General features: G+C 36.2%; 2 protein-coding genes across 2 annotated transcripts in view; one reads left to right on the plus strand and one right to left on the minus strand.

Annotated features, from left to right (window-relative positions):
* Window positions 1-11180, plus strand: part of LRRC17 (leucine rich repeat containing 17) — a 39040-nt gene extending 27860 nt beyond the window's left edge. The window contains exons 3-4 of the mRNA XM_045828410.1: window positions 6480-6635; window positions 10338-11180. Coding sequence (XP_045684366.1) covers window positions 6480-6635; window positions 10338-10735 — 554 coding nt within the window. The 3' untranslated portion in view covers window positions 10736-11180. The remainder of the gene's footprint in view (window positions 1-6479; window positions 6636-10337) is intronic.
* The window catches only part of FBXL13 (F-box and leucine rich repeat protein 13), a 275894-nt gene that overhangs the window by 150081 nt on the left and 103005 nt on the right, over window positions 1-22808 (minus strand). The window lies entirely within an intron of this gene.

A 22808-nucleotide genomic window follows, 5' to 3' on the forward strand; every position in this document is an offset into this window, starting at 1 on the left:
GCTTCATTCTGAAGAATGTGTTCTACTAGGATTTCCTTTTTGGTGCTTAAAAACCTGGGTTAGAAAAATTACTTGATATTGCTGAGGTTCTATCCTCAAGCTAAAGTTAATTTGCACTTGGTGCATCAGGTGATAAAGAGTAAGTAGATAAAGTTCATTAATTATCTGAGAAAAAATCACATCAACATAAAGTTAAAGACTTCTATAGCTAGACTACACTGCCACTTAAGAAGAGATAGCTTATTAGAGAATTTCTTTCTTAGTGCTTTTCTTTTCTTGGGCTACTCTCTCCCTCTGCACCTATTTCTACCTTTGTCTTTTTTTTTTTCCATGATATTTTTCTCTTTCTCCCTTGGCAAAAATACAAACATTTTAAATGCTTTATTTTCTTCAGTTGTTGTCTAAACACAACCTTCCTGATATGCCTCATAAATGCATTCCCTTTGCTTTAAAAATACCTATATCTTTTACTGGAAAATAATATAAATAAAATGTAATGACATACACAACACATGTAACATAGGCTCATGCACTAATAGACGATTCAAGTTCCTCCACATGTTAATGACTACATAAGTCAGAGGCTATACTTTTTAGATTTAAAAATGTAGATCAAATGAAGAGTACTTTGTCTTTTAATATAATCAATATAAATCACTTTCACTATGGTTGATATAAATCTATTGATTACTTTTAACACTTTGGCATTTTGTTGATCCCTATAAGTTTTAAGACAAAGATTTTATCTATTAAACACCTTTTGGTGCTGCCTGGCACAGAGCCATGTTCAGATTGATGATAATAATTGAGCTGCTTTCTTTGCTCTTGCAAAGCAATAATCTTAAGCAACCTTTAAAAATAAGATTACATTGAGGTTAAAAATCATGTCCAGAATTCAAATATGACAATCTGAATATATTTCATTGTAATTTTCCCTATCCCATTCTATAAAGACGTAATAAATGTCAAATGCTAAGAACAATTGTTCTGCAATGTTCAGCTCTGGCTCCCTGCCAGAATGTAGTAATACTTTCGATTGTGCACCATGTTAGACACTATGTAGGATCAAACAAAGCCTAAAACATGCCATCAATAGTGAAACTAGCAGTGATATTAATGAATAAGAGCTGCTATCTAAATCCTTGGTGTGCCTAAGACAGCAGTTTCATGCATTATTTCATTTACTCCTCACAACCTTAAAAGAAGTATTATTGTCATCCTCATTTTATAAATGAAGAAACTGAGGTGTAGAGAAGTTATGTTTCCCTTCTGAGGTCACACAGGCTGTCCACAAGTAGTTCCAAAGCCACTGACCATCATGAAACATTATCTCTTCCTTCAAGCTTCTGGATACATCTATTAATCAAGGAGAATTTGTGCCCTGGCTGGGTGGCTCAGTTAGTTGGAGTGTCATCCCATTCACCAAAAGGTTGTGGTTCAATGCCCAGTCAGGGCACATACCTAGGTTGTGGTGTGGATCCTGGGTTGGGGCTTGTAAGGGAGGCAACCAATCAATATTTCTCTTTCACATCGTTGGTTTCTCTCTCTCTTCCCCTTCCTCGCCCCCCTTCTCTCTCTTCCTTCCTCTCTCTAAAATCAGTAAACATATCCTCAGGTGATGATTTAAAAAAAAAGAATTTTAAAGAATTTGAACCCTTCTTCTCAGGCTCTGTACAGCAAACCATGCACATAATCCCACACAGGGAGCCTGAATACAGATTCCCCTCCCTCTGGACCTGTGCCTTTCCCAGCTGACAGATCATGAGTCAGATGGTGTGTGTAGGGCACCCAATAGGTGCCAATTGACCACACAGACCTCAAAGATCACTATTTTTGTCTTAAACATCTGACAGTAAGAAACAGAAATAATAGCTTTATTCACTGGGATCCAGGCACTTTGCCAACAAAACTTAGTCTTTCAAAGGAAATAAATGTGAAATTAGTTGAAAGGCATGTTTATGCCACATTGAGGTAAATGGATTTGCCAAAAATACATGAAAGGAGTTTTAAAACTCCTTTATAGCTTTGCATTTACCAGAATAGTTTACCATTTTTAAGGATTCATTTTTACCTCTAAGATTAGGACTGGGGAGAATTATGCCAATAAATTGCTCCCAGCAGCCTCTGAAATCAACTTCTGCACTGGCTTGAAAATAATTAAGATGTTTTTTTTGCAACAAACAGGCCCATCTATGTTTCTTTACCTACTACTTTCAAGCCTTCAGAGTAGTTTCTGACATTGCTGACAGCCAAGAAAGACTACTAAATGGGAAATTATGTGGAGAAAATTTGCCAATTCCCTCCTCACAATCAGCAAGGCTTGTCAGGGGTGATAAGTAAATACGGTATCTGTTGAGGGTTTACCAAGAATTTTAGGTAGCAGCAAATAATGTGGTACCTGGTTTAGAAATGTCACATTGACCAAATTTGTTCCTGGCCTGGAGAAATTAGTAATCTTTATCAAAGCAAACATACTTTATTTACATCAATAGTTTCAAGTATAATGCAAGCTTTAAGTTAAAGAACTAAAGAACTGTTTTTACCCATCAATACAATAAAATTTTCCCATTTTTCTAGTAAAGGCTTTGGTTTGCGATTCCTGGTATTACTTGTGGATCCCATTTTTACCCAGGGCTGCTGCTAACAATGCCAAAGTCGGTCCCACAATTCTTGTGCCTTTCCAGCATCCACAGGTCTGCCACATTGCTTATGCTGGGTTTCAGGCTGTTCTCACTGACCCTTTTTTCTACCCATTTATTTGTGGTTAACCCACTTTAGCTTGTCCTACAATGGTCACATATCCAGCCCAGCAGATGTGGGTTCAGTAAGCAAGTCCTGATGAAAAAGGCTGCTTTCCAGAACCTTGTAGAGACAGGCTGACTCTGTTGACAAGACCTACAGCCTTAAATGGCATTATAGTGCCTTTGTGGGGACTTGGGCTTTATTCATAGATGGAAAGCAATTGACGGATTCTGCCATCTGCAGGGTAGGAGGGCTTCTGAGAAAATGACAGGAATGACATGATCTGACTTCTGTTTTAACAGGATCACATGGGCTTAGGACACTATTGGGATAACTCAGAAAAGAGGTGACGGTGGCTTGGACAAAGGTGGGAGCAGGGGAAGAAGTGAGAAGAGGTGGGATTCTAGATTTTAAAATAAAGCTTGATTCTTCTTTGAAAAACCTTCTAAGATGATGACACAGCTATTCTCAGTAGCTATTCCAAATGCAAAGTGCCAAGAAATTATTTCTACTGTCTGTTCTCAATTGTCTCTGTGGTTTTCAATTATTACCACATCTCCATCTCCTTGTTTATGTGCAGCGCCCAAGAGAGAATACAGCTCTCCAAACAGGGTCTTGCTGATCCTAAGTGGGAGATTACCTCACTGTTGTAACATGATAATAAGTTTGTCTTAAACTCTTTCACTTTTCAATATGGTGGCAGACACAACTCTAGGTCAAATGGAACAATGTCTTATCAGAGGGCAGAAATAAAATCACTTCAAATTTTCAAAGCACTTTTATTACAAGACACCTCAATATTCCTGAATCATTAAATTTAACAAACATTTAATGAGCTCCTATTATTTACCATGAGTTAGTTATCTATTGCTGCCTAACTACCCCACAATTTAATGGCTTAAAAACAACACACTTTATTTTCTCACAGTTTGTGTGGGTCAGAAAATCAGACATAGTTTAGCTGGGTCCTCTGTTTCAGGATCTCTCACAAGGCTGCAGTCAAGGTGTTGACCAGGGCTCAGGGCTATCGTCTCATCTGAAGGCTGAACTGGAAAAGGATTCCCTTCTAAGCTGATATGGCTGTTGGCAGAATTTGATTCCTTAAGGGCTTTTGGACTGGAGGCCTGAGTTTCTTGCCAGCTATTGGCCAGAAACCACCTTTAATCCTTGTCACGTGAGTCTCTCCAACATAGCAATTTGCATCATCAAAGCCAGCAAAAGAGTCTGCTAGTAGAAAGAACATCACAATTTCTTGTAACCTAGTTATGGAAGGGACATCCATTACCTTTGCTGCATTCTATTGTTAGAAGCAAACCACCAGGTTCTGCCCATACTCAAGGGGAAGAGTTTGCACAAGGACATGAATATCAGTAGAGGAGATCATTAGATGCCATTTTAAAAGGTATCTTCCACATACCAGTTATTTATTTATGATATGTTGTGCATTGTTCTAAGCCTCCTTCATGAAGTTTCCATGGTGAGGAGGGGCAAAAATTTTATAAATCAGTAAAATGTACACTATGCTTATTGTTGACAACTACCATTGAGACAAAGCAGGGAATTATGGTATGATTGTTATTATTACCTGCTTGAAAGCAGGAAGATGTTATTTTAAATACAGAGCCAGAAAGGTCTCATGGTCATCCCAATATATTGATTCCACCCCAGATGTTCCATTACCCCCATTTCACCCTACATGCTGACCTCCAGGATTCTAAGCAGGTAGAAGAGCATAAAGGAAACAGAAGGGTACCATGAGGGGCGGAACACAGTGGTTAGAAGCATAGGGTCTGGGCAAGCATGTTTATGATTAATTCCTAGGAGTGTGACTGTAGGCAAGTGCTGCCTCAGTTTCTTCATCTGCAAAATGAGGATAATAATGGTACTTAGCTATAGGATTCTTGTCAGTTAATACTTGTTAGAGCACTTAGAACAGTTCCTGCATATCAATACAAAGATAGCTAAGATCCCATCAAGAAGAGAAAGAAAGTTAACAGGAAAATGGATACAAAACAAGGAACTACTAATACCATCTCATTAAAGACCATGGATTCTGAGCTATTAAAAGTTAGAAAAAAGTGTTGCAGGTTCAATTCCCAGCCAGGGTACATGCCTGGGTTGCAGGCCATAACCCCCAGCAACCACACATTGATGTTTCTCTCTCTCTCTCTATCTCCCTCCCTTCTCTCTCTAAAAATAAATAAATAAAATCTTTTAAAAAAAAGTTAGAAAAAAATAAGCCTGAGTCTTTTTGAAAGTAAATATACTATGAATTAAGAAATCATAAATAAGAGGGTTTTTCAATATTCTGGAGAATTTATCAATAATTCAGTAATTCTGTACCAAAGAGGCATTATGGGTTAATGGATATAATTTTCCATAAATTTACTTTACTTGACCCAGTTGAAAGCATTTCTACTAATTCAGAAAGCTTTTGGGTCATGCTATTCCTAGGCCTCAATGAATCTGGACATTTTACTTGTTTCTTCTAATTTCCTTTTGTGGGATTAGGTTTTGTTTCTCTTCACTTGCTTTATTTATAATGGAATAAAATCTCTTCAGAATATTTCACTAAGGATTAAGAGAAAGGGCAAGTATTATGCTAACATATAAAATAAACACACTTCATATTTTTAAAAGCATGGTTTAAAGACAAACATAAATAGTAGGAGATAAATGAGGTGAGCCTTGATTTCCTATTGTGGAAAGTCCCCTGGACTCCTGTTCAGAGGTGTTTTCTGCAGCAGCAGCAGCAGTGGTGGTGGTGGTGCTATTGTTGTATTGTTGTTTTTTTTTTAAATTGTGTATTCTTTTTTATTTTTTTTTAGATTTTATTTATTTATTTTTAAAGAGGGAAGGGAGGAAGAAAGAGAGAGAGAAACATTAATGTGCAGTTGCTGGGGGTCATGGCCTGCAACCCAGTCATGTACCCTGACTGGGAATCAAACCTGCGACGCTTTGGTTTGCAGCCCGCGCTCAATCCACTGAGCTACGCTAGCCAGGGCCTGTATTGTTGTTTTTGAGGGGTCAGGTTATTGTTGTCCTCTGGGAAGAGTCAAAGAGTGATGGAATATGAACTAAATACCACGGATTCAGGGAATAAGTGTGATGAGAAGCAGAGGCAACAAATTGGGATGACTCTTGATTGAATTTTAGCATCCAAGGAAAGGAGAAATAAGGTAACAGCTTGAGGGTCACCAAGGTCAGGAGCTTTTTTGGTTGGTTTGTCTTTCTTTTTTATGAGGAGAGACCTGAGCTTATTTTCTGGCCTCAGGAGAGGGATAAAAGAAAGATGCATCAAAGAGGCAAAAATTAATAATGAAAACTCCAGGGGAGTGTGAAAGGAATGGGAGGGGACACGAATAGAAGGTTTGATTTGTTTTATTTCACTTCAGCTTTCTTTTTTTAAAGCCTCCTAGGTGGTTCTAATGGACAGGCAGGAGTGAGACCACCGCCTCACCTGATGACTGAGCCAACTGAGCTGTGTTGCCTCCTGCTCTCCTTGATTCCTCAAAGCTGCCTCAGAGAAGCTCAGCAATGAGTTGCTCCTCTAAGCGCCACCAGGCTTTGGTGGAATTTAGCACATGCTAAGCCTTGTTTATACCAGTGTTCTTTGGCTTTCGATATCCTTTTCCCCTTTAAGAGCTAATGCTTCAATCACACAGGTGTAGTAAGAGTGATAAGAGCAAAAGAGGCCAAGAGAAGTTGATAATCTGAATATGATTAATTTTTTCCAGATTTGAAGAAAGTTCCTAACAACATCCCTCCAGATATTGTTAAACTTGACTTGTCATACAATAAAATCAACCAGCTTCGACCCAAGGAGTTTGAGGATGTTCATAAGCTAAAGAAATTAAACCTTAGTAGCAATGGCATTGAATTCATCGATCCTGGTAAGTTCCACAGAATAGCCCTTTAAACTGGTGACAGATGTTCTTTATCTTTTTCCCTTATGGCAACATTTATAGTAAATACAATTAAGTAAAAAAACTTAAATAATAAAATGTTTAAATTTAAATTAAATGTTATGAATTAGATCTTGTTAATTAGTACTTGTTTAGATTAAATTAGAACTTGTTTAGCACTCAAAAATATTTGCCAAGTTGTTGTTTTATGAAGCATATAATACTATATGTTACTAAGTAACAGTTCTTTAATTGGTCCTAGTAAAAATATTTTATAGAATACAATATAAAAATGTGAATGTATGGCTAGTGGTCAATAAAATTCTAAACATGTAGTGATTTTTAAAGGAAAATTCAGATTTGGCATTTTCTTTGCTATTCATTAAGTTCCAACTTGTTTAAAGTAGGATTTCAACAACTTACTTAAATTTGAAATAATCTGCTAAGCATCAAGTTTATAAATTAAGATAAAATGTGCTCAAACCGGAGCCAATCACATTTTATTTAATCCTAGATCAAAATCAGTTCTTCTTCTATCCTTCAAACCTCTTCTCCATTTTCTAAGCAAAGTTTCTTGCAAAAAGAAGAGTGGTAAATTATACACAGGATTTAGAAAAACTGAGAATTACTTCAATATTAATCAGATTTATAACATATATAATGTGTGCCTTCACAGTGTTACTTCAATTTGAAAAGTCTTATCTATAAAAATCACTATTAATACTATTAATAATGCAATGTTAATGTCATAAGCATTTTGAGTACAATTGTTTCTTCCGCTTTTCTTAATGGTAACTATATCATTAATAGAATATTAAGATTTTGACATTGCAGAAGTAAAATTTGAAAATAAATGTTCTAGAGCTACATAGGCATATTTAGTATTAATAACATTTTTTTAAATATTAAGAAAACATAATTTCTAAAATGTTCTAAAGGACCAGCGATATGCTACACTTATACCTTAGTCTGTACAGATAGTGTAAACTTGACAGTATCTTTAAATTTTGAAGTCAGAAGCAATTTTCATTTCACAGCAAATAAGAATAGTACAGAGACACTCTTCTCCCACATAAAACAGTCACCACACTGGAGTGCAGGTCAGCCAGGCCCCAGGGAGAAGAATCTGGAGGTAGGGACCCTTTTTTGCTCCATGAGAACCAAAGACTCTCAAGACAAGCATGCTGGGTCACAGGCTCCTCAGCAAGTGTCTGATTTCCTTCAACCTTAGCTAATCGTCCAAAGTGTCCATGCAAATAAGCTTTAGAGGTATCTCTAAAAGAGACTATAATATGTTAGTGGCCTAAGTTAAATTTATTAAAGTAATGAATAATAGTGAAAATAATGTTTAATCACAATAAAACTACATCATGTAAAGAAAACTAGAGAAAACTAAGAGAAGACAATGCAGAGACATAATAGTACAAAATGGTTTTGTTTTACTTCTACTGATATTCTCCCCTCATTGGTGATGAACTTCCTGTAGTTGTGAGGACTCCTTTTCCATCCTTGGGACCTCCTGAAGGCCTTTCATGTTGACCCAATGTGTTTTCCTTGCAGACACACAATGTAAACTGTTAATAGCAATAGTATTCTTTTTCTCCTGTGTTCAGTTCAGTCCCAGGAAAATATTTTCTACATTAACAGATGTATATTGAATGCCTTCCAAATGCCAACCACTTTTCTTGATTTATCTTCTGGAATAAAGAAGTATCTTAGCACTTTAGTGAAAATGACACCTTCAAAGAAGTTTTAAAATAAAAGACCTTTTTTTATTTTGGAGCTTTGAGATGAAACACTGCCAAAGTGGCCTTACTTACAACTCATGCTGGTAGATACACAAGTGCAGTGAGATCTGCCATTCTTTAAAAAGTGTTAATAACAATCTCATAAAATTCCAAATATTGCAAAAAAAGGGAAAGATGACACCATACTAGGTATTTTACTTCCTTTAAGAACATGAAAGCTAGATTTCAAAGTGCCTGGATACATATAGTGCTTTCAAAATAAAATCTAGCAATGTTTACACATGCTTTCAATCTGAAAAGCTGACTTGTTTAAAGAAAAGTAAATTGTTGAGATCACTGACTTACAAATGTTAGCAAATGGAGGGTGTAGTATCTTCAGAACTATCTTATAAGAGCTGGTTTTTTGCTCCTCTCCACAGCCTGCCTTCCCCCACCCCACATCCCCAAGTATTTGCTTTGCACCAAAACAGAATTTTTTATGGGGAATTATGGGTTTTGTCTGAGAACAAATGATATAAAAATGCTTGATGGTATTGATATGAGAACATGTTTTCCAAATTCAAAATAAGGACACTTTATGCTCCAACAACAGTATTTTAAAACAGCAATGAGAAAATATTTGAAATAGAAACAAAATATTTGAGATTAGGATTGACCTATAAATTCTAGAGTATCTAGACAATCCACGTCAACTAAAATAGGGATAATCCAGGTTTAGATTTCTTTACTCTTTAAAAAAGCTTTTGTTGTCTTATTTTGTGTCATGTGTTTGATATTTGTTTTAATTGTCTACCCTAGTAGAATTAAACACAAATGGTTTCAAAGCTGATAGCTACCATAGTTTGCCAAACACAACCAGATGTTTTCAAAATGTTGATAACATTGTTTTGGCTTTGGACTGCACAGGAATATAATTCCCTCTGGAAAAGGCTATTTTCTATGTATGTTCAGAGTATACTAATATCCCAGGGATCTGTCAAACCATCACCAGACACATTTTCATTATTATGCACTTATATTTGAAATATTTTCCTAATTCATGCCTTTTTTGTGGCATCTTTCCAGTGAGTATAAATGAATGCAGAAGCCCAAAATACATGTTTTAGAAAGCTAACTTTAAGCTGACTTTGCATATAAAATATTGTGTTCTAGTCAATTTAATAATCAAGGGGAAAGTTTTGTTTGAGTAAAAACATATTCTAGAACTTCTCATTTAGATGCATGTACTGTTAGGGAAATATAATTAAAGCCAAAATCTTCTCCCAACACAGAAATCCTCTCCATAAGGATAATAGAGAAAGAAATACATTTATTATTGGATAAGCATTACACCATAATGTGATGCACAGCACAAGCAATCTGCTAAGAGAAAGATCTCACATTTATGTAGCCAGGCAGACACAATCCAATGCATACACGTTTTTAGGATAAATGATAACTAGCCCTTAAGTAAGAGGATTTGAAAGCACCATTTGTCACACACAGTTCATCCTAACTTTACTTGGTAATTGAGGTAACAAACTGTATTAGTGAACTGGCTTTGTCAATAGGAAAACAAACTTTTATCTTTATGACAAGAGGTAGTTTTGCAACTTGGATCAAGGTTCCTACCCTCCTACCAAAACTGGGAGGTAGGGGTGCTCTGTCTTGATGATTATATTTCAATGATAGGGCTCCCAGGTCCTTGAGAAAGATAGTTCTGCCTCATAAAGCTGACAAAAGGCCTTAGTCTTCTAAAGGATATGTATACATTTCAAAGAGAGGACAAAGTACATACAAGTTTTCTAAAGTAAGTACTCTGAGAAAAAGGAGGAGAGGAAAAATCTTTTCAACACAGTGAATTAAATCTCTTATTTTTAATTCATATTTGTCCTTATAAACACCATAGAGTTGCATTTAACCCAATTACTCATTTGCTTTATTCAATATTTTCTGTTTCTAGCTGCTTTTTTAGGACTCACAAATTTAGAAGAGTTAGATTTATCAAACAACAGTCTGCAAAATTTTGACTACGGAGTATTTGAAGACTTGTATTTTTTGAAACTCCTGTGGCTCAGAGATAACCCTTGGAGATGTGACTACAACATCCACTACCTCTACTACTGGTTAAAGCACCATTACAATGTCCACTATAATGGCCTGGAATGCAAAACACCTGAAGAATACAAAGGATGGTCTGTAGGAAAATATGTTAGGAGTTACTATGAAGAATGCCCCAAAGATAAATTACCAACATACCCCGAAACATTTGACCAGGATACAGAAGATGATGAATGGGAAAAAATACATAGGGATTACACAACAAAGAAGCAAAGTGTAAGAATCACTCTAGTGGGATAGTGGGATAATTTAGAAATTCTTATCGTTGCAACTCGTTATATATTTGCTACACTGGTGTCAGAAAACTGTATGTTTACATTTTTATTTACTGTGTTGCCTATTTATGTAGGGTTATCCAACTAAATGAAGGTTTCTTTAATTATTTTTATTATTATAGTAATTAAGGGAATACTCTCATCCTATTTGCCTATCTGCAGAACAGCCTTGGTGATGAACCCATAGTAGTAACCTACAGAAGTTGGGTCCTAATGATGGCATTCAAATTTCATAATGTCCTATATAACTGTTTTTACTGCTTTTGAAAGTTATTTTTAAAATGTTCATTTTTATATGCCTTTTGATAGCTGCATGGATATACCTAAACATGATCAAAATAAGAAGATACAAATGTTTAGTAATAATAAAATGTCATTCTCTCCCCTCAGTCCCTATCCCCACTTTTGTCAGCAAGTCATCTTGTGCATTGAATAAATTTCCATTTTTGAATCTTGTGTATTCCATAATGTGGTCATGGTAAACCCAAATTCTCAACTGCTCTTGATTGATTCTTGCAAAATGGTCAAGCTAGACCTCAAGGAAAATTGTCACAAGCAATAAGTAGAGAGTCTGAGAATATTAGAGTCTGGTCAGAAAATGGGACTTTGAGAAAGAGTTGTGATGGTGTGAATCATGAGCCCTGAAGAGGTATAAGTACTAGTGAACATGAAAACAGAACTGGTTTTTCAACAGCATTCAGGCTAAGAAGCCATTAGTTATGAGGAAAGGGCCTGAGCCCTTTCTGCTAAACTAATATTTCAAAAAGCATAAAACAGAGGATGAAATTAGGATTCAGGGACATTATTTGGGATAAAGCTAAAACAAAAAAAGGAGGTCATGTCAAAGGAAATGAGGGAGGGGTCAGTACCTAAGAAAAACCCCATTGTTTTGGGTTAGCAGGTTAAAATTACCTCACCTAGAGAAACAGATCACCAAGAAGAAAAGAATACCTGGAAACTGACCCCATCAGTTTGAATTCTGATAGTCAGATGTACGATTAGAAAGAAAAATAAAATGAAAGATGTATGTACATATCCCTAAAAGTCCCACTTTTTTCTTTTTATACAGATTTCTTCCACAAAGTTGAATACATTTTTATTTCATATATCAAGGTATTCCTAAAAAGTTTATCAACTGGTTTTGATACTTCCATGAATTCCCAAAGCACAAAAAATGGTATAGGACAAATAGTAATGAACATTTCTTAAGCACCTACTAGATGCAAGACACTGTCTTAAGAGCTTCACACATTCTAATTCATAAAAGATTTGTTTGAAGTAGGTAGTACTATCTGCCTTTTCTAATGAAGAACCCAAGGCTTAGAGTTTAGTGACATGAGCAAAGTCACAGTGCAGACAGGTGGCAGAGCATAGATTCAGATTCAGTTAAGCCCTTTCTGCTGTTCAGGGCTACAGAGTGCTCTTCATTATTTTTTATTATAGTTTACATTTAATGTGACTTTGTGTTTGTTTCAGGTATACAGTACAGTGGTCAGACACTCAAACTTCACAAAGTGTTCCCCCTGATATTTTCAGCACCCACCTGGAACCATGCATAGTTATTACAATATTATCCTGTATTCCCTATGCTGTACTTCACATCCCTGTAACTATTTTGTAACTACCAATTTGTACTTCTTAGTCCCATCAACTTTGGCAATGAGTTCCTCAACCTCCCTCCCCTCTGGCAACCATCAGTCTGTTCTCTGTACCTATGAGTCTGTTTCTGTTCTGTTTGTTCATTTATATTGTTCTTTAGGTTCCACATGTAAGTAAAATCATGTGGTAGTTGTCTTTCTCTAATTTATTTCACTTAGCATAATACCCTGTAGGTTATGTCCATCCATGCTGTCACAAATGGCAAGATTTCATTCTACGTTGTGGCCAAGTAATTCTCCATTGTATATATGTACCACTATGTATTTTTTAAAAAAGATTTTATTTATTTAATTTTAGAAAGAGGAAGGGAGGGAGAAAGGGAGAGGAATATCAGTGTGTGGTTGCCTCTTGTGGGCTCCCCACTGGGGACCTGGCCTGCAACCCAGGCATGTGTCCTGACTGGGAATTGAATGAGCGACCCTTTGGTTCGCAGGCCAGTGCTCAATCCACTGAGCCACACCAGCCAGGACACCACTATGTATTTTTAATCTACTTGTCTATTGATGGATACTGGGGTTGCTTCCATATCTTGGCAATTGTAAATAATTCTGCAGTTAACATAGGGGTGCACATATCTTTTCAAATTAGTGTTTTGGGTTTCTTCAGATACATACCCAGAAGTGGAATCACTGGGTCATAGGGCAGTTCCATATTTAGTATTTTGAGTCCCCTCCATACTATTTCCTATAGTGGTTGCACCAGTCTATAATCTTTCAACAGTGCATAAGGTTTCCCTTTCCTCCACATCCTCGCCAGCACTTGTTGTTTGTTGATTTGTTTATGATGGCCATTCTGACAGGTATGTGGTGATATCTCACTGTGGTTTTAATTTGCATTTCCCTAATGGTTGGGACAGTTCAGCATCTTTTCATATGCCTATGGGCCATCTGTATGTCCTCTTTGGAGAAGTGTCTATTCAGGTCCTGTGCCCATTTTTAAATAAGGCTGTTTGATATTTTTGGTGTTGAGTTGTATGAGTTCCTTATAAATAGTTGATATTAGCCACTTATCAGGTGTATCATTGGTGAATATCTTCATTTGGTAGGTTGCCTTTTTGTTTTGTATAAAAAATTTTTAGTTTGATGTAGTCCCTTTTATTTATTTTTTTGTTTCTCTTGTCTGAGGAGGTATATCAAGAAAATATATTGTGCAGAGCACTCTTGACTATGCTGCCTTGCATCAAATTTTGAGAACCAGATCCCAAGAGAGGAATAGGTATCTAAAAACACCAATGAAGTCACTTGGCAAGAGAGAGTTTTTGGTCCAAATAATTTCATTCTGTATTAAGAGGCCCATTTGCTTATTTTAGAGCTTGGCCTGAGAGGCAGAGTTCAGGTTTGGTACACACCTAGGGCCTACAAAGCTGCTCTCAGGGAATGTAGCTTGGTACATGCCATCTTTGCACTTCCCCTTGGCCTTGCTACAACTTACTGTATCTCTCAGAAAAGAGCTCCTACACTTCTTTGAAGCCCTATTTTTGCAACAGCTCCAGTGGACACCTCCATATTGCCTGACTCTGGTGGCCAGTGGGGCTTACAGTTCTGGTCCCACTACTGTATATATTTGAATACTTGAAAAGATGCAGCCTGAGTGTCTAACTTCCAATCAGCCTGAATCTAGGTTCTGACTGAGATCCTTACTTTGGGACACTGACAAGTCCTGGCACACCCTCAACTACTGGGAGGTATTAAAAATATAATAGGCTGCTTGGACAATCACAAAGGTTTGAAAGACAACAAAGAGATAAGAAAGGGTTAAACAACAAGATTCATTTCCTACACAAAGCCACCCCTTCAAAACTGGGAGAGATGGTTGTTGCATTTAATGCATAGAGACGGAAAGAGTCAAACAAACTAAAGAACAAAGAAATATGTTCCAAATTGCAGGGGGGGGGGCAAGATAAAATCTCAGGGGTAAAACCTCAATGAGATGGAGATAAGTAATTTACCTCAAAAAGAGTTCAAAGTACTAGTCATAAACATGCTCACTGAACTCAGGAGAAAAGTGATGAACACACTGCAAACTTCAACAAAGAGACAGAGTATAAGACATTACCAAAGTAAGTCACACAGCTGAAGAATACCAAGCTGAGCAGAAAAGTACACTGCAGAGTTTCAAAGAAGACTAGATACAACAAAAGAAAGCATGAGTGAACTCTTAAGGCGAGACAGTGGTGCTCACCCAATAAGCACAGCAACAATAAAAAAGAATGGAAATAAGTAAAGACAGCTAAGTGACTTATGGGACAGTACCAAACACACTGATAATTCACATTATAAGATTTCCAGAAAGAGGGGAGGGAGAAAGGGGCAAGAAAATCTATTTGAAGAAATAATGACTGAAAAATTCCCCAACCTAGAAAAGGAAATAGACATCCAGATCCAGGAAGCTCAGAGAGTTCCAAAGAAAATGAAAGCAAAGAGATTCACCCCAAGATACATTATGATTAAAATGTCAAATGTTAAAGACTAGGAGAGAATCTTAAAAGGAACAAGAGAAAAACAATTTGTTAAGTATAAGGGAACTCCCATAAGATAGATATTGAAGTAGAAACCTTGCAGGCCACAGGCAGTAACACAGTATATTCAAAATGCTGAAAGAAACAACTTCCAACCAAGAATATGCTACCCAGCCAAGTTATTATTCAAAATTGAAGATGAGATAGTTTGCCAGACAAGTAAAAGTTAAAGGAGTTTATCATCACAAAACCAGTCTTACCCAAAATGTTAAAGGGACTGCTCTTTTTGGAAAAAAAAAAAAGGCACTAAATAGTAACAAGGGGAGGGTTTCAAGATGGTGGCATAGGAAGGCTTTGAACACACCTTCTCCCATAAACACATCAAATCTATACCTACAGATAGAGTGATTCCCCACGAAGAATTACTGAGAACTGACTGAAGACTTCTGTGCATACCACACACAAAATAAGAGAGAGACCACATAGAAACAGGTAGGAGAGATGGAGTTGGAGACACAGTAATGTGGGAATCCCACCCCCAACACACAGACCTATATATAGTAAGGAGGAATCACTGAGGGGCCTGTGACAACTTTCTCATCCTGGGGCATAGAGAAAAAACAGTGGCTTAAAGGCAACTAGAAGGTATGGGAAGGAAATCCATTTACTAACCCTAGAACACCTGCTAAATGGTAGAGGCACTGCAGGAACTCTCTCCAGTGTTGCCATTTGTTATACATCCCCACATCTTGATCAATCAAGCAGGAGCACAATCCAGGCACTCTAGCCAGCAAGCCAAGGCTGCCCCAGTGCACTCTAAGACCCAAGCCCACACCGGCTCCATGGTTTGTCTCCAGGACTCCCCTTGGCTTGCACCTGTTCTAGCTACAGTTCTCACCACAACCCAGCTTGTCCCCAGGCCTTCCCATAAACCACAGGTGGCAAACACAAGGCCTGTGGCCAAATCCGGCCCTCCCCCTTGTTTTATCTGGCCTGGCACCTTGTTTCTACCTGGCAGCAGTGCTGAGCTCCTTGTCCCTAGTTAAGGAGTAGTTACATTTATACAATCCTACAATTACATTCGGCCCTTTGAAGGCAACCACGAGGCTGATGTGGCCCCTGGTGAAAATGAGTTTGACACCCCTACCATAGACCATGCCCCCTTCAACTATAACTCTGAGCCTTACTGTGGCTTGCCTCCAGGTCTCCCTCTGGTTCACACCCATTACAGCCAAAGCTCTACACCCCAGTGAAGCTTGCTTCCAGGACTTCTCATGGCCCAAGTATGCTCCATCTACAGCTCCAGATGGCCTGGCAAGGTGGCTCCAGAGAAGTTTGCTCCTAGGACTCTCCATGGCCTGCACACACTCCTGCTCCAGCTCCAACCAACCTGCCAAGATGGATCCAGTTCAGCTTTCCCCTGGCTCCTCTGGCAGCCTCCAGCTCCAGGTGGCCTGCAAAAGACCCCTGGCACATGGATCCTATAAAGAAGAAGCTCATACACAAGGCCACTCCTTCAAGACTGGGAATGGTTGCTGTTTTGCCAAATTCATAGAAAGAAAAACAGCCAAAATAAGGAGATAGAGAAACATGTTTCAAAAGAAAGAATAAGTTCCAAATTAAAGAACAGAACAGAACCCCAGACAAGAATGAAATGAAATGGAGGTAAGTAATTACATAACAAAGAGTTCAAACAATGATTATAAAGATACTCAAGGAATATGGGGAAAATAGATGAATTTAGTGAGAACTTCAACAAAAAGATAGAAAATATTAAAAAATCCATAACTAAAATGAAAATAATACAGTAGAGGGAATCAACAACTGATGAAGAAGAATGAGTCAGTGAGTTGGAAGACAAGGTAGTGGAATTCATCCAATTGGAACAGCAAAGAAAATTAATAATGAGGTTAGATTAAGGGACTTCTGGGATAACATCAAGCATACCAACATTCACAGAGAGGAAAGAAAGAGAAAGAAAACCTATCTGAAAAAATAATGGCTGAAAACTTCCCTAACTTGGTAAGAAAATAGACACACAAGTCCAGGAAGCACAGAGAGACCCAAACAAGAAAAATCCAAAGAGGTCCACACCAAGATACACCTGAATTAAAATGCCAAAGTTTAAAGACAAAGAGAGAAAGTTAAAAACAGCAGGAGAAGAGCAGCTAATCACACACAAGAGATCCTCCATAAAACCTATCTGCTGCTTTTTCAGCAGAAACTTTGTAGAACAGAAAGGAGTGGCATGGTATCTTCATAGTAATGAAAGAGTGAAAACCCACAATCACAATCAAGGCTTCTGTAAGCAGAAAAGATAAAAACTAAAAATATAGGAAATATAGGAAAAAATATGTAGGAAAGAAAAAAGTGGCACTGATAAAAGCAAACAGTAGAAATAGTAGATCAAACCATGATAAAGCTGTTATGAAGATCAAAAAAATGTAGTGAGAGCATGTGTAACTATGGTAATAAATTAAGGGTTACACTTATATGGCACAACATGTAAAATGTATAAACATAAACATAGGCTTGTGATTAAGAAGTGCAGTGTTGAAGAATGTCTCCAAACATAAATGACTGTAAATTAAAAAACTGCAATAAAGATAACTTCTTATACAGGATCTGGTACAAATAATATCCCTTTTTTATTACAACAACTTTTATTACAAAATCATAAGCATGCAATTCTGTAAACCAATATCACACTCAAGCACACCATATAACATTTTAGGTGAAATGTTCAAATTAAGACTATAAATTATTATACCCATATTATTGCCCTACCAACACACTCAAGCAGGCATTACTTCTGCTGGACTCTGTATAAATCTCATGGTAACCACAAAGCAAAAACCTATAATAGATACATAAAAAATAAAAAAAGAACCCAAACAAATTGCTTAAAAGTCATAAATGTAAAAGATTAGAGAGCAAGAGAAGAAGAAAGGAACAGAGAACTACAAAAATAAGCAGAAAGTAATGAATAAAATGACAACAACATACTTATTCATTATAACTTTAAATGCTCCAATCAAAAGACACAGGATAAGGAAGGGATTTAAGGGGAATAAATGGTAATGGGAAGAATACAATAAAAAAAGACACAGGATGGGTGAATGGATAAAAAAAATGCAAGGCACAGGCATATGCTGCCTACAAGAGACTGACTGCAGATTGAAAGACATGCACAGAGTGAAAGCAAAGAGTTGGAAAAATATTATTTCATGAAATGGAAATTAAAAGAAGGCTAGGGTAGCACTACTTATATGGGACAAAATAGACTAAAGCAAAGGCTTTAACAAAAGATAAAAGAGGGCAATTTATAATGATAAAAGAATAAATCCAATAAGAGGATATACTTGTAAACATTTACTCACCCATTGTAGGAGTACCTAAATACATAAAACAAACATTAACATACATAAAGGGAGGGATCAATATTATAATAATATGAGGGAACTTTAAAACCACATTTACATAAATGGATAGATTATCCAGAAAAAAAATGAACAAGGAAACAGTGGTGTTAAATAACACATTATATCAAGTAGACTTAATAGGTATTCACAGAACATTACTCCCCAAACAGCAGAATACACATTCTTTTCCAGTGCACATAAAATATTTTCTGGGATAGACCATGTTAGGCCACAAAACAAGTCTCAGTAAATTAAAGAAGATTTAAATTTTGTCAGGCACCTTCTCTGATCACAATGTTATGAAACTAGAAATAAATTCCAGAACAGAAGTGGAGAAACATAAACACGTGGAGACTAAATAGCATGCCACTTAACAGAAGGAGTTAACAAAGAAATCAAGGAAGAAATAAAAAATATCGTGAGACAAATGAAAATGAAAACACAATGATGCAAAATCTTTGGGGTACAGCAGAAACAGGGAATCACAGTATTATAGGCTTATCTCCAGAAACAAGAAAAATCTCAATCAATATAAACTTATATAACTAAAAGAACTATAAAAAGGACAATAAAGCCCAAAGTGAGGAAAGGGAAGAAAATAATAAAGATCAGAATGGAAATAAATGAATCAGGGGCTGAAAAACAATAAATCAATGAAACCAAGAGCTGGTTCTTTGAAAAGATAAATGAAATACATAAACAGTTAGCCAGACTCATCAAGAATAAAAAAGAGGGCACAAATAAATAAAATTGGAACTGAAAGAGAGAAGGTGACAACAAACACCACAAAATTATAAATGATTGTAAGAGAATAGTTTCAACAATTATACACCAACAAATTGGACAACCTAGAAGAAATGGATAAATTTCTAGAAAGATTAGATCTTTCTAGATCTTTAGAAAGATTATGATCTTTCAAGACTGAATCAGGAAGAGACAGAAAAATATGAACAGACCTATTAATAGAACAAAACTGAATGAGTAATCAAAATATACTCATAAACAAAGTCCAAGACCAGACAGCTTCACTGGTGTATGCTAACAAACATTCAAAGATTTAGTACCTCTCCTCAAACTGTTCCAAAACAATTGAAGAGGAGGGAAAAGTTCTAAACTCATTTTACAAGGCCAGAATTACACTGATACCAAAGCCAGACAAGGATGCCACAAGAGAAAAAAATTATTGACTAATACCTCTGATGAATGTAAAGGCAAAGATCCTCAACAAAATATTAGCAAACAGAATTCAACTATACATTAAAAGGACCGTACACCATGATAAATAAGACCTATTCCTGGGATGCAAAGATAGTTCAACATCCACAAATCAGTCAATAAGAAATGACACATTAGTAAAATAAAGGGTAAAAAATTACATGATCAAATTCAACAGATGCAGGAAAAAAGCATTTGACAAAATCCAACATTGAGTTATGATTTTATAATGGTTTTAATATTTTTTATTGTTGTTCAAGTACAGTTGTCTCCATTTTCACAGTTGTCTCTGGTTGTATTTTGCTTGCTTGTTTGTTTTGGTGATTAGGTTCCACTTATAGCTGACATCATATATTTCTCTTTCACCACTCTCAACAAAGTGGGTATAGAGGGAACATATATCAACATAATAAAGGCCATATATGACAAACCCACAGCTAACCTCATACACAATGTTGAAAAACTGAAAGCTTTTGCTCAAAGATCAAGATCGTGACACAGATGTCCACTTTCACCCCTTCATTCAACCATAGTAATGAAAGTCCTAGTCAGAGCAATTAGGCAACGAGAAGAAATAAAAGGCATACAAATTGGAAAAGAAATAGTAAAACTGTTATTATTTGTAGATGAGAAGATATTATATATAGAAAACCCTAAAGATTCCACCAGAAAACTGTTGGAACTAATAAATGAATTCAGTCAAGTTGCAGAATACAAATCTGTCACATTTCTATACACTAATAGCAAGCTACCAAAAAAATAAGTTAAGAAACTAATGTTAATTATAATTGTATCAAAAAGATGAAAATATCTAGGAATAAATATGACCAATAAGGTGAACACCTGTACATAAAGACAACAGACCTTGATGACATAAATTGAAGACAAAAATAAATGAAAAGATATTATATGCTCATGGATTGTAAGAATCAATATTGTTAAAATGTCCATATTACCCAAAGAAATATACAGGTTCAGTGCAGTCCTTGTTTAAATTCTAATGGCATTTTTCACAGAAGTAGAACAAACAATATGGAAATTTGTATGGAACCACAAGAGATGCTGAAAGCCAAAGCTATCTTGAGAAAGAAGAACAAAGCTGGAGGTATCAAGCTCCCTAGTTAAAAATATATTACAAAGCTATAGTAATCAAAACCACATAGTATTGGCATAAAAACAAACACACAGATTAATGAAACATAATAAAGAGACCAGAAATAACCATGCACATATGGTCAATTAATTTATGACAAAGGAGCCAAAAATAGTCAATGGGGAAAAGGAGAGTCTCTCCAATAAATGGTGTTGGGAAACCTGGACAGCCACATGCTAAAGAATGACAATGGATCACTGTCTTATATCGTACACAATAATTACTTCAGAAATGGATTAAAGACTTGAATGCAAGACCTGAAACCAAAAAACTATTAGAAGAAAACATAGGTAGTAAGCTTCTTGACACAGGACTTGATGACCATTTTTTAAATCAGCCACCAAAAGTAAAAAGAAACAAAAGCAAAAATAAAGAAGTGGGACCATATCAACGTATAAAATTTCTGCACAGCAAAGGAAACCATCAACAAAATGATAAGGCAACCTATTAAATGGAGAAAATCTTTTGCAAATCATGTGTCTGATAAGGGGCTAGTACACAAAATATATAAAAAACTCATACAATTCAATAGCAAAACAGTTAAAAGGGGGGCAGAAGATCTGAATAGATTTTCCAAAGAAAACACAGAGATGGGCAACATATACATGAAGAGATGCTCAGTATAACTAATCATCAGGAAGATTCAAATCAAAATGAGGTATAACCTCACACCTGATAGACTTGTTATTAGTTTTTTAAAAAAGAAATAGCAAGTGTTGTTAAGGATATGAATAAAAGGGAACACTTGTGCACTGTTGGTGAGAATGTAAATTGGTACATCCACTATGGAAAACAGTTCCTTGAAAAATTAAAAATATAACTACCATATGGTCCAGCAGTCTATTTCTGGGTATATATCCAAAGAAACAAAAACACTAACTTGAAAAGATATATGCAGCCCCATATTCATTGCCTCATTATTTACAATAGGCATGATATGGAAACAATTTAAGTGTCCATCAACTGATGAATGGATAAAAAGTATGTGATACATATACACAAGTATACATGCACATAATGAAATATTCCTCAGCCATAAAAAAGAAGGAAATCTTGCCATTTGAAACAACTACAATGGACCTTGAGGGCATTATGCTAAGTGCAATAAGTCAGACAGAGAAAAACAAATAACCCTACATTTCATTTTTATGTAGAATCTAAAAAAAAATTAACCACAAAAACCAGGCTCATAAATACAGAAGACAGGTTGGAGGTGGCCAGAGCTGGAGGGTAGGAAAAACGGGTGAAGGTGGGCAAAATGCACAAACTTCCAATTATAACATAAATAAGTCCTGGGGATGTTATGTAGAGGATGGTAATGATAGGTGATAATACTGTACTGCTTATTTGAAAGTTATTAAGACAGTAGATATTAAAAGTTCTCACTAAAAGAGAAAAATTTTTTGTCACTATGCATAGTGACAGACATTCACTAGACTTATTGTTGTGATCATTTCACAATGTATACAAATTTGAATCATGTTGTACATCAAAACTAATATAATTTTATATGTCAATTATATTGCCATTAAATATTTTAAAACTAAAAAAATCTGTATCAATATGTATAAGAAATGAAGAGGATGGGAAGCTGGAAGTATTGCCAGAGTTGGTGACTCAGGAAATGACTCTAGGTATGAGGATCTGACCAGTCTGCCCTTTTTAGTTCAGGTCAGAGGTAGAGACTTAGAGATACTGGTTCTCAATGCAAATGCATTATTCACTACAAAGTATTAAAGGCAGCTCTTAAATTTGAAGTGCTGTTACCAGAGTGATGTAGTAAATGCACTTATCATTCATGATTGCTCAGTGTGGAACATTAAGAATACAAGACCTAAAAAAGCCAAGACTTGAGGGAGGAAAAAGCCTGGAGAAGACTTCGGAAGGAAATGAAGGCATGCAGTGGGAACATGAGGAATCTTAAAACAAATGAAGAGATTAAATCTGAGACAGATAAAGGGCCTAAGTTATTGTCTAGTTTAATATCAGAGGCTAGTCGAGGATTTTATTGCTTGATTTTTATATTCAGTATTATGCCTTGGGATCTACTAACAATAAAGCTCTAGACCACATAGTAGTAGAAATTTGCCCAGACCATCCAAAAGCAAGTCAATTGAAGTTGCTCATATCT

This window comes from Phyllostomus hastatus, unplaced genomic scaffold (assembly GCF_019186645.2).
Source record: "Phyllostomus hastatus isolate PE091 unplaced genomic scaffold, TTU_PhHast_1.1 phas_scaffold_78, whole genome shotgun sequence".
Taxonomy (NCBI): domain Eukaryota; kingdom Metazoa; phylum Chordata; class Mammalia; order Chiroptera; family Phyllostomidae; genus Phyllostomus; species Phyllostomus hastatus.